Raw genomic sequence first — 12,160 nt, 5'->3', positions numbered from 1 at the left:
TGCAAATAAAATAATTCAGCCATCCCTTGCTCCAGTGTTGTGCCAAAATTTGTATCTAGTGATTACTTCTCGGTCATATTCATAACCGCCTTGACGAAGGAACTTTATCTTTGATTTCACTCATCACCTAAGACATAAACATGGCTACTGAGAAGTGTTTCGCCAACGGTAAGGCGTAGCTACAACAATTGACGTCTTTATTAACGGACGAAACATTTAACCTAGCTTGGGCTAGCAAGCTCAACTTAACGTTAGCATTTACTAGATTTCAGAGATTTCAGTTGTCCATAAAAACATGAATAATGGTCATATGGGAGGTTAATACTGTATCACTTTACGTTCCACTGATTGGATACGTTACAACGTATCTGCGGAAAGCTGAACCTAAATTGAAAAATGTTCGCCCCTCTATCTCTTCAAACTCTATGATAAAGACTCCTTGTCCTGGCACGTTACAAAAAGTCCCAATGCTTGAACCTTTCTCTAAATGTCATTGTCATCATGACTATGGGCATGTCTGCAGAAGTTACAGGGCCTTGCTGGCTTTTCCGGGTTTTCTTGTGAACATAGGCACGATTTGGAGAGGTTAACTGATGGTAGCCTATTTTGCAAAGTCACCATGATTATGCAACTCTCCCAGTAGAGTTATGCAGACTCGTTCCAATTTTTATGGCGTATCATCTCTAGCGTGATATTCATTATGTAATGTGAAACTTTAACACTGTGGGTACTTGAGTGACATGTAGTATGACTTGAGTGAATTGCCTATGGACCTTTCAGACAGACGTTACCTTGGCAAACATGAAACCACATGCTCTCCTAGGTACAGGATCTTGATCATGTGGGAATATATTTTCTTCCAGGAAGTGCTGCACCTGGTCCAGTGGCTAAAGGCAACATCAGACTCTACAGCATGAGATTCTGTCCGTTTGCCCAGAGGACCCGACTAGTGCTTAATGCCAAAGGGATCAAGTAATGAAAATTTACGTTATAACGTTACATCATTGTCAGTTATGGGTAGTACTGAAACTGTATTGAAACGTAAAACTACTCTATTTTGTTTACAGTTTTTGATTACATTTGCAAATTCAGCAGCCTTATAGTATCTTACAGCTGTATAATTTTTGGTTTGTTTCCTCAGGCATGACACCATCAACATTAACCTGAAAGACAAACCTGATTGGTTTCTTGAGAAGAATCCTCTTGGCCTTGTCCCAACATTGGAGACACCTGCTGGCCAGGTGATATACGAGTCTCCAATCACGTGTGAATACCTGGATGAAGTCTACTCTGACAACAAGCTGCTTCCTTCAAATCCTTTTGAAAAAGCTCAGCAGAAGATGATGCTGGAGCATTTTTCCAAGGTATGTTAGAAGAGAGACACCAAAAGCCCAGGTTCAAGGCTTGTTTAGCTTATTTTTACCGTTATCACACAATCATATTAATGATTACATCAATACAATACATTTAATCCATTCTTTACATCTTTTTTTTCTACAGATAACACCATACTTCTACAAGATCCCAATGGGGAGAAAGAATGGTGATGATGTATCAGCACTGGAAGCTGAACTGAAAGTGAAGTTTGCCAAATTAAATGAGGCAAGTTAATACATTACAATTCCTCCTACTTTCTAAAGACATGCATGTTTGGTGGATTGAAGACTCTAAATTGCCCAGGTTTAAATGAATTGAAATAAGTGGGTAAAGACAATGAATGATAATTAAGTTTAGTTAGAGAATCATTTATGTGAACATCTTATATTTGCTATATACCTAGATGATTTACAATGCTATAGAATATTTTATACAAGGTTGGTAAATACTTTTTTTTTCTTTTTCAGGACTTGGTTAATAAGAAAACCAAGTACTTTGCTGGTGATTCTGTCACAATGATTGATTACATGATGTGGCCGTGGTTTGAAAGACTGGAGATCTTTGAACTGAAGCAGTAAGTATTCATTAGCCTTACAGTAATAAGACAAGAACAGTACTTTCTTCTTGTCATCCTTCCTTGATGACATTTGAAAAGTCTACAGATGTCTTCAGTGTCACTAATGTCCTAAGTGTCTACTGTCTTATGTGAAAGATTTGATTTCCTTCATCTTTTCAGCTGCCTGGATGAAACACCAGAGCTAAAGAAGTGGGCGGAGCGCATGTTGGAGGACCCTTCTGTCAAAGCCACCATGCACAGCATTGACACCTACAAGGCCTTCTACAAGTCCTACATCGAAGGGAAACCCAACTATGACTACGGCCTGTAGAGAAGAGCCAACTGAACCCTTTAACCCTCCAGGTTTATTTTGTATTCATGTTCTTTGCCGTGGTATTCTGGGATCACATATCTATTTTTTCAGCTTTTTAAGTATTAGGAATCATGCTTCTGTTAAAACCAAGATGTGTTAACATTTCAGTGTTGCACTACAGAAGGAATAATTTAAGGGACACTGCAGAATCAGTATTTTGTCATTAAATCATGAAGTCACAGTGATGGGAATGAGGTAATCATGTGATTCATGATTAATGTGTTTTCAATACCCCATTACTTTTATACATTTCTGAACATTTTCAAAGTGCAGTAATGTTTTGCAATAAACTGGTACATGTAATGGCTTCATGGTCTGAATGTGGAATTGATTATGCCTGTATTACCATACACAAAGACTACATTATCCTCTCCCCTGATCTAAGAGGGTGGTCCCATTACAGTGGAGCAAATGGTGACATCAGTGTGGAAGTGCAACAATGTCACATGGCAATATGATGCTTGTTTGCTTGTTAATAGGCGATAACTCAACAAGTAGTCAAACTTTTACATAAAATCTTTATAGCTGTTATCAGTATTAGCAACAGCATAACATTAAAAAAGCAACATTGCTACACTGTACAGTAAATTATAACTGTTACAATAGGCACAGTATGAGAGGTATTTTTGTTAATATGTAAAGCAATGTGTAACATTTCCCCCACTGCAACATTTGTCACCTGTTACTGTGCTTTGTCTTTTCTCAAGTGGTTGTGGTGACAGGAATTTCTAAAATTATCATCCTTCAAGTAGCTCTCTACTAACAGGAATGTTTATTGAATACCTTCCCCTCCAAGTTATGCTTCTAAAAGGGGCAGCATGACTTGTAAGATTGACGAATAGTCTTATAGAATCCAGAAAGCATTTGGTAACGGTAATGTTAGAATATATGATATACCCATCAAGTCTTGGATGATATACACCATCTTGCCACTAAGCTTTACATTACAAATATTAGAACACATTGATACAGTGGTGCTCTGAATTCTGTGAAGCAATCTAACCAATAACTAATTGCTTGGAAAACAGTAGATTGAGGCCAAGTTTCCCAGAACACTGATTACATTGCCATGGTTCATAAAGCTGCTTCAGCAAAAAACACTATATGTCTTAATATCAATCATATCTAAAACATAACTCTAGGCTATGTTAATCTTTTCAGTGCTTCAGTATCTTGTGCAATCATCTGTAACACGATTATGTCTAATTAGGTAACACGTTGAATGACATATTTGAATAAGTGCTACCTATTGAAGCTGTCCTTTCAGTCATACAAAAGTAGGACATTGTATGGATAACAAACAGGGCCAAAGCTCTTACAAACTTTCATCTAGTCTGTGATGGATGCCTCCATTCGATAAGAGAGGTGTGTACTCTTGTATAAGCACAGATGCATTCCTCAGCATCTCCTGGAAATGTCTGACTGTGTCTGCATAAAGCTCCCTCTGCAACACCAGAGGCCGGAACAGATTGATGGGCTCTGACATACGAAATATCTCAGGAACCCGGACCTCTTCTGGCACTTGGCTGTTCCCAATCAGAACATGATTAAGTCTCTTCTCCTGTAGGCTCCTCTGCAGGAAGCCAAGCACATCCCGAAGCCTGTGCTCCATACTCTCAATGCCCCACTTGGAAGGGCTTTTACTTATCAGCAGGTGCAACAGAGCAGTCTTTAGGTGGTAGGTAGTCAGAGCACTCTTCCCTGTGAGCCCTGTCTGCTTTCTGTGTAGGAAAGTAACAATCTGAAGGCAGTGTAAATGACAGGAATTGTCTGGTAGGCTTTTAGCCACATGTTTGAGCAAGTTCCTCTCAAAGACAGCGAAGGAGAGGTGCCAATATGGGTCCGGAGAGCTGTCGCAGTCTGATGGAAAGTGTGAGACAAAGTAAGCATCTGTATCCTCCAGCTGGACAACAGGGATGATGTTCATCACAATGACTCTCCCTGAGCGGAATCTGATCTTCAGAGCACCGGCGGCGTCCAGGTTGCGAAAAGTGACCTCAAACTCGTATTTGTGAGAGATGCGTCCCCACGCTTTGGTGACAGAGATCTGAAACCACTTCATGACTTGATCTTTGGCTAAGTAAGGTGTGTTCTTGGAGCACAACAGCTCATCGGGACTATGGTCTACTCTGACCTTGTCATTCTTACTGTGCAAAAGACAAAGCATGTCGTCTCCCAGGTTAGCGGAACCACAGAGACAGCCCTCCTCATCCTCCCCAAACCTGGTCACCTTGATAGTGCCGCAGCCCTGCATGTCCGGGGGCATGTCACTGGAGGGACCGCACCACAGATTGAACTGGAAGGAGTATGGCTCCGGGGGAGAGAAAGGCACAATAAGGTCACACATTAGAGGCTTGCTCACCTTCCAGGACTCAAACATGCTTCCAACCCCCACAAAGTCCCCCACCTCCATGTCTGCCTCCCTGTCACATACACTCCTCAGCGATTCCAGCAGGTCATCGGCAAAACCCTCTACAAACTCCCTCACCCTCCAGTTTTCATGGGCTGAAGTGTAGATGCATCTGTCACAGAAGTTGCTCAGGATATCCTTATCTAGCACCAATTTCCTGGAGCTGATGGATCCATTCTCTGAAAATATGTCTTCATCCTCAACTGGACGGCTCTCCATGTCAGCAAGATCCACTCTGACCACTTCAATAGTCAAGAATATGACCAGGGAGAGGGTGTACCAGAAGTACGAGCCATAACCATCCTCATCCTCTGAGCTGGTTTCTTCTAGCTTGGAGTCTAGCTGCGAAAGCTCCTTCTCCAGCCTGGCCTGCTCCATTTCCAGCCTCTCCTCATGCTCCCGCATGCGAGCGATCAGTTCCTCATCCTGCTCCGGGAGTGTGGAGTTCTCTTGAGGAAAGAGCAACGGATGGTTCAATATGGCAGCGGCCACCACCATACACACTCGTGCAATGGCCCCCTGCATCTTCAACTATGGTACGTCCATACACCTTTAGGCAGCTCACAGAAGTCTGATGGGCTGCAACTCAGATCCTGAAATGCAAACATGCAAATGGGATTATAGAGAAGAGACATCATGTAAGCACTCATGAGTTAAAGTGTTTTTTTTTTCCCAGAACAGTATTTAAGACAAAAGGTATACCATAAACATGGACGAAAGTCACGGTATGAAAACAATTCTGTAGTTATTTTTGTTGAGTGCTCCACCCATCACGAGGAAGCACAGACTGTACCTCTAAATATAGAGGCAGTGGGCTGAGTGACGCAGTCCTGTCCAGTATCAAACTGCGTAACAGAGGAGGAAGGAAGATCGAGCCCTTTAGAAGAACTTCAACCTTCTGTGATAACCAAATTTAGTTACCATGACATTGTGCCCGTTAACATTTACATCCTGTTCACATTTTATTTAAAAAAAAACAACACTTCCCTTATTGGCAAATCTCCCAATGAAGTTTGTGTACCGAATTTATTATTACTGAGCATATAAGTAAGAGAATGTTTTGGACAGCACTGACATTGACATTATGTTTTTTCCACTGAAGTATTTTGAGCTTCATTACAAAACCAGCATGCAATGCAATATACCGTAGAGAAGAGGAAAGGAAATTGCCTAAGGTTCCTGCTTATGTGCCAAGGTTTTAGTAGAATTTGAAGAGACAACAAGCTTTTTAAAATGTGTGTGACAGAGGATGGATGGTTTACTCAAACTATTGTTGTTTCAACCTTTAATTTGAAGGGCATATATGGACTTTGGAAAGGGCTTCCTTTGGTAAATTAAGAGAAATGTCACAGGAAGCATACATCATGAGCTCACTGTAAGATCCGAGACTGGACTTGTTCTTCTCTCTCAAATGACAGTGTGGCGGTGCATGTAAGGCCACAGAGCCAAAGAAAACTTTCCAATCCTCTCTCCCATGAGTTACTCACTTGGATGATTTCCAATACTTACATAGTTAAGTCCATCCAAACAAACATAAACCAGGCCTGTGTTGTAGTTAATCTAGAAATATTTGAGCTATTGCTATAGAAAATGTAGTCAACATAAGTAAATTAAAAGAGGCTGAATACTCATAAGTTGGGGTTCATTTTATGACTGAACAACACTTCTGTGGGCAATAGGGCCTACAAAACATTGAGTACAATAAAAAAAAAAAAGGGTCTATTGTGCAAGCCAATGAGACCAAGCTGCTTGTTAAAACAAAATAGATAACGCGAACTCTCTTGTAAGACAGTGATGTAGCTTAGAGACACTGCCATGGGTTACCACCTCAGTTGTCTTAGCAACAAAATAGTGACCCGCTCATCACGGAAATGTAACGTTATTCCAAGCCCATGAGTCACATTTTAGTCCGGGGTAATCTAACAAATAGTGCTCTCTCTGTGTATAGGGATGCTTTTGGGAAGCATTGGCATACAGGCAAACAAGAACAGCTATTAAAAAATGAATATCTTTCCAATTAAGCCACCATAGCATTGCATAGTTTACAGCAGAGTTCATGTTCACAAACTTGGACACACTGTAGCAGAAAGCATCTAGAAGTCTCGAGGCTAAGTTTGGAAAAGAGATGAAAAGTTGTTAAAAAAAAAAATACCTTTGAGAAAGCCCATGGCGACAAAACGTAGCCTGGAGCGGTCGCCTCGCCGTGGAAAGTAACCTCCTAAATGATCTGCGTACGGCAAACGCAACGAGGGAACAGTTTAACATCTTCTCTACACATTTCCTGGCAGCGCGCGCTCCACCCATAAAGAGAGACCGCCCAGTTCCCCTTGTTAAACATCACGTAAAACCAAACGACATGCTGTAGGAAGATGGATGTCAACCGCCTCAAAACAAAACAAGAAAGAACAACAATGTGATAGATATTCTAGGATTCATAATGAATCAGAAGAGTTAAACTTTCACACTTCTGCAATTAAATTGTGTTCACAGTCAAAATATTTTATTTAGCCTATGTCATTCAATCTTGGAAAAATTATAACCTGCGTGTGTATGGGGTGACTTTTCAACAGGCCTACATCTATTTCTCTTGAATTTTTTTTTTTTTTACAGCATTATGATTACTTTTGGTTGATGATTACTATTTATAAAATAGCATGCCAAAATATCCAGTGATTCTCAAAATGCCTCTTTAGACTGCGGGGAGTAAAGAGGCATTTTGAGAATCACTGGTGCTGGTTTACTCCAGTGCAACTGGAGTAAAGTGGAAAATTCAGTTACCGAATACCAAGATAGCTATTTTGGGTGTATACAAGTATTCCAGAAATATTAATACTAATTGATTTCCTATCTTGTATGGAAACAATTTTAGGTGCTGGAAAATTGAAATGGAAACTATCTTGCTAAACAACTACTTTGGTAGGGTCCTATTTAATGTCAAAGTTGTTTAATTTCATATTGGATTTCATTTTATACTTAATAATTTTTAGATTTGATTACATATTAATCTCGGTGAGAGGACAGACATGCAAGTATATTGCATTTTGTCCCTTGAAAGGGTATGTAGGCCTACATGCCACTATACAAAACTCACTCAGAAATGAGTTTCTAAAAGCAGATTTTCAAACATTTCCTCCCAAGGGAGCATCATTTCTGGGGAAGTGCCCTTCTAAAGATAATTTTCATGGCATTTCTGCTTTAGACAGTTCAGAATGAAAATGACAGAAAAGATGGGAGAGAGCAGGATGTGACAAGCAACAAAGATTCCAGGCTGGATTCAAACCCAAGATGTTTGCATTTACCTGGTCGGCACCATGCCTAACCAGGACCGCCCAGAAAATGCCCTTTCACAGAACTTCGCCCCTGCTGCTCTCTGAGTCTGTGTACTCCACTGGCACAGCAGACTGTTACATCACATCCTGGGTATTGGCAAATGTAATGAATCTTTTAGGGGAGACTGGCGATACCCTCTTGCTTATTTCAGTTAGATCTTTCAAAGTCTTGTGTAAACTCTTTGACTTGGTTCACACCAGAAGTGGAACAGATGGATGGATGGAAGCACACTTTCTTTCAACACCCATGTAATATAGCAAAGCCCCACTGTAGGCCATTGCTGAATCCAAAAGTCAGGACATCCCCAGACTTGCTGACTTGTGGACCTTGTGGTGCGCTCCTATGAAGTCCAGGAGGGGTTAGGGCTGTCCCTCGCCAAATTTCATCACATCTGTAAGGGCTCTCATGCACTGCCTACTTTTGGGAGGCTCTATGCAGACTTTACTAGTGAGATTTCCCACAGTTCATTGCACTATGATGACAAAAGACATCAGGCGACATGGCCCGTCCCATTACACTCTTTTACATGCAGTCTTGCAGCCCTGAGCTGTCGCAAACTTATGATTCTGAGCACTTCAGTCAAAATTACGCTACATAAACCATAGTCCATGGGGGCTCAGTCTAAGACCTTTGGTCCGGGCATTTGGATTCAACACATTCATTCACATGGAGCCACAGCCGCCCCCTGAAATTGGTCACCTCTGGGCGTGTCAGCTATCAACTTTGAAACTATCTAAAATGATCAAATAGGCTAAACTTGAAAATCCAACTTCAAATTTCATTACTGAAAATGAACACGGTATAGGCCTTGATGTCAAAGGTCACATGTTCCATCAAATAGCCCAGCCTACCTTGCTAATGATATGAAATATTACAACATTCCTCCTAAGCAAGAAGCCAATATTATTTTCAAGGACTAGGCTTCATGAGTAGAATCTATGTGAGTCATTTAGTTACAGTAGTTACAGATGGTGACAATGCACCATCCATTTTACCATCTATGACTAGAATGGTACCATTTTGCATCCACAAGGTGGCGCTTCCTGCTAGAGGTAAAACTACACCAAGAATGAATCAGGCCACTGCCAAGGAGAAACTAAAAAAAAGAAGCATTGCACGGACTGAACACAACTCATTACTCAAAATGCTCTGAGAATCACATCTTTGGCCTTTCCAAACAGAAATCCAATTGACTGACATATTTCAAAGACACTGACAAATACTTCTTATAAAGGTAAATAACATATCCTTAAATGAACACTAGTTCAAATCCATATTGGCATCACTTTATAACTGACAAAGTATATCAGTCCCACTACCTCTAAATGGCTTTAACAGAGTTGAGTTGAGTAAATCTTCGATGTCCAAACGCTGACAGGCATTTTGTTGCACATGTGTTTTCCATGTGGAATTCCCCAGGAAAACCCATATAAGGATCTTGCACAACGTCACTGCACTTCATCACTCTCTCATTTACTAGGTCAAATGCTTAAAGTGTTTCACTCACTCAACCTGGAGGGATGGAAAACTCAGATGGGCTCCTTCTGCAGATCCCGTGGGACTGGATAAGAACACAGCAGAACCTCCTCAGATCTCCATGTTTCCCCGTCTTCTTCTCACTGACTGTTTACCTGAGCTGCTGCCTGCCTTACTTATGTCTGGATTTACTCTACTCCAGAGTGGCCCTGCTACGGCAATTCAAGATCCAGCCTCAAAGCAAGCTGACCTGGACGATGGCCCGGAGCTGCTTACTCAAAATCTGCCACACCCATGTTTTTTTCATCTTCCCCATTACCGTTCTGCACTGGTATTGGAGACCCGTGGTTCTTCCTGCGCTGGCTCCTGAGCCCTATTTGGTAGTCAGGGATGTGCTGGCCTGCCTCCTCCTGTTCGACACGCAGTACTTTGTGTGGCACCTGCTGCACCACAAGGTCCCCTGGCTCTACCAGGTCTTCCACAAGGAGCACCACCGCTTCACAGCCACCTTCTCCCTGACCACGGAGCACTCGGGTGTCTGGGAGACCCTGAGCCTCAGCTTCTTCGCGACAGTGAGCCCTGCGCTGCTGGACTGCCACCCGCTCACCGAGATGCTCTTCTTTACCCTCAACATCTTTCTGTCTGTGGAGGGGCACTCGGGCTACGACTTCCCCTGGTCCCCACATAGACTGGTGCCTTTCGGTCTGTACGGAGGAGCCGTGCATCATGACCTGCACCACCTCAAGTTCAAGGTGAACTACGCGCCGTACTTCACGCACTGGGACAGGCTTTTTGGCACGCTGCACAGAGCAGAACTGGACTCACAGAGGAGCGCAGGATACACAGACAACCTGGAGAGATAGATGCTGATTATCAGAGTATGACACAAAAGGTGGAAGACATTTTTGTGTGCAATAAATCTGATGCTGAAGTGACATGAAGATGAAAACAGACCTTGATATTCAGTTTGGGGATAGAAGACACAATGGACTGGATGCTGACATCTTCTGAGGACGTAATCCCTCCAAACTATTTGATATAAACTCTTTTTAAAGTAAGTGTTTATGGACAGTATTATATTTTCAGGCCAATATTAAGAAAAAAACATTTGCTAGTTTTTTTTTTACTTTTTATGGAATGGAAACATGTATGATATTGATATCTTTGTAATATTTTAATTTATTTCCATATTACTCTTCAATAAGCTGGGTTTATTAACAAAATGTCCAATATCTTTGTATATGGAAGCATGTTTTACAATAAATTATTTCATAAAAAAATAAAAATGTCTCATGTGTGTAATTAGTGGGTAATGCAGATACAAAAAGACCACACCTGTTATGTCCAGCAAGCTTCATGCATTTATCACAGGTGATTGCATCATTTCATATAGTCACTCACTACACTTTCTTCAGGACAAATTTCCTAACAGATTGTTGGCGCACCCACTCATAAGTCAGCGCTGACACAACATACCTGTGAGGATCTGTCAACACAGGCAAACCCTTTTTTATATACGGCAGCGTGCAGAACACCTACTCTCACCCAGGAAGTCAGATCCAAACTTGGGTACATATCTATCTGGAATTACAACATAATAGGTTCCGGTTATCAAAGAGGTTTGCCCTTTCAGTAATCCCTGAATGTCTTCCCATTGCATGCATGTAACAATATCCAGCAATATTACACACCCAAACATATTCTTAAAAATTGGCTCATGCTTTTGTCAAAAGTATTTCAAGTCACGTGTGATGAAGCACATGCCTTCACTGGCATAAACAAGGATAATCATAAAATATCATGACCTCATCAAATTATTAGTTTTGTTCGCCAAGATTTAAGCAAAATTTCACTGTAAAATAGAATTAATGAAAAGGAGATAGACTGTGGATGATGACGTTGACCTGCTCTGGAGCTGTTAGCACTGCTGTGAAAACGGGCTCATGTAAAATCTCAACAAGACATTGAATGAGTTCACAAAGTCAGCCAGACTCATTCACAACAAAGTAACTTCAGAAAATGTTTTATGTCATCACAGATTACAAGTTTGGCTCTCAGGATTGGATTTGGGTTTGGGCAAGAGGATGCAATTGGTATGACTTCAAAGGGATTCTTGGAGTTCGATTTTGATGCTTTTGGAAGATTTTTCTGTGCTATATAAGTGTACAGTATAACACCACTGCACATTCATACAGGTCATTTGGAAGACACCACTGATGTTAACAGTGGGTAAGGGCACAGTGATGACTAACGATCTCCTTATCTCTGCACTTTTCAACAGAATGATGAGAAATGAAAGCAGACAGGCTAATGAGTTGGTCCAGAATAACTCATCTGAAGGGGCAGGGATGTGCTTCCTTCCTCAAGATGGATTTACAGGAAAAGATCACGATTATCCTAAATTTTGTCATTTGATCTGGCTGTGACATGATACACAATACCAGTACCACACTGTACTTAATACGTTTTTTGTTTTTTGTTTTTTTTAAAGTATGATTCAAGGGAGCAGATCTGCACACAAACATGGAATCAGATCCTTAATTTTGGTCTGGCTGTGTTTATATAGTGATTTGGTAAAGACAAATTTTCTGTCTGAATGTTTTGTCTGATCTTGTAACAGACTGACAGTATGTGACAA

The 12,160-nt window shown here is 41.2% G+C and overlaps 3 protein-coding genes across 4 annotated transcripts; 2 read left to right on the top strand and 1 right to left on the bottom strand.

The window, feature by feature from the left end:
- The first annotated feature begins 7 nt into the window (after positions 1-7).
- On the top strand, positions 8-2,591 carry LOC139661609 (glutathione S-transferase omega-1-like). Its single transcript, XM_071540111.1, has 6 exons — positions 8-168; positions 864-972; positions 1,142-1,364; positions 1,501-1,602; positions 1,845-1,951; positions 2,114-2,591. Exons 1-6 carry the CDS (start codon positions 141-143, stop codon positions 2,262-2,264), a joined length of 720 nt encoding a protein of 239 aa, XP_071396212.1. The 5' UTR covers positions 8-140; the 3' UTR covers positions 2,265-2,591.
- A 155-nt stretch (positions 2,592-2,746) lies between these two features.
- On the bottom strand, positions 2,747-9,622 carry itprip (inositol 1,4,5-trisphosphate receptor interacting protein). 2 transcript variants are annotated; one of them, XM_071540109.1, is made up of 2 exons: positions 9,554-9,622; positions 2,747-5,309 (listed from the first exon to the last, which is right to left on the bottom strand). In XM_071540109.1, the coding sequence occupies exon 2, from the start codon at positions 5,239-5,241 to the stop codon at positions 3,622-3,624; it is 1,620 nt and encodes a 539-aa protein (XP_071396210.1). In that variant the 5' UTR covers positions 5,242-5,309; positions 9,554-9,622; the 3' UTR covers positions 2,747-3,621. The 2 variants fall into 2 exon arrangements, with proteins under 2 accessions (XP_071396210.1, XP_071396209.1); XM_071540108.1 differs by lacking the exon at positions 9,554-9,622 and adding an exon at positions 6,869-6,994.
- Positions 9,555-10,765, top strand: LOC139661608 (cholesterol 25-hydroxylase-like protein). The gene has a single exon (XM_071540110.1). The coding sequence runs from the start codon at positions 9,567-9,569 to the stop codon at positions 10,383-10,385; it is 819 nt and encodes a 272-aa protein (XP_071396211.1). The 5' UTR covers positions 9,555-9,566; the 3' UTR covers positions 10,386-10,765.
- Positions 10,766-12,160: the final 1,395 nt, after the last annotated feature.

This window comes from Centroberyx affinis, unplaced genomic scaffold (genome assembly GCF_046629955.1).
Source record: "Centroberyx affinis isolate AG114_WGS23_722 - 3 ecotype Tasmania unplaced genomic scaffold, CSIRO-AGI_Caff_v1 ptg003562l_1, whole genome shotgun sequence".
NCBI classification, from domain to species: Eukaryota; Metazoa; Chordata; class Actinopteri; order Beryciformes; family Berycidae; genus Centroberyx; species Centroberyx affinis.
This window is presented reverse-complemented; position numbering and strand designations above follow the sequence as displayed.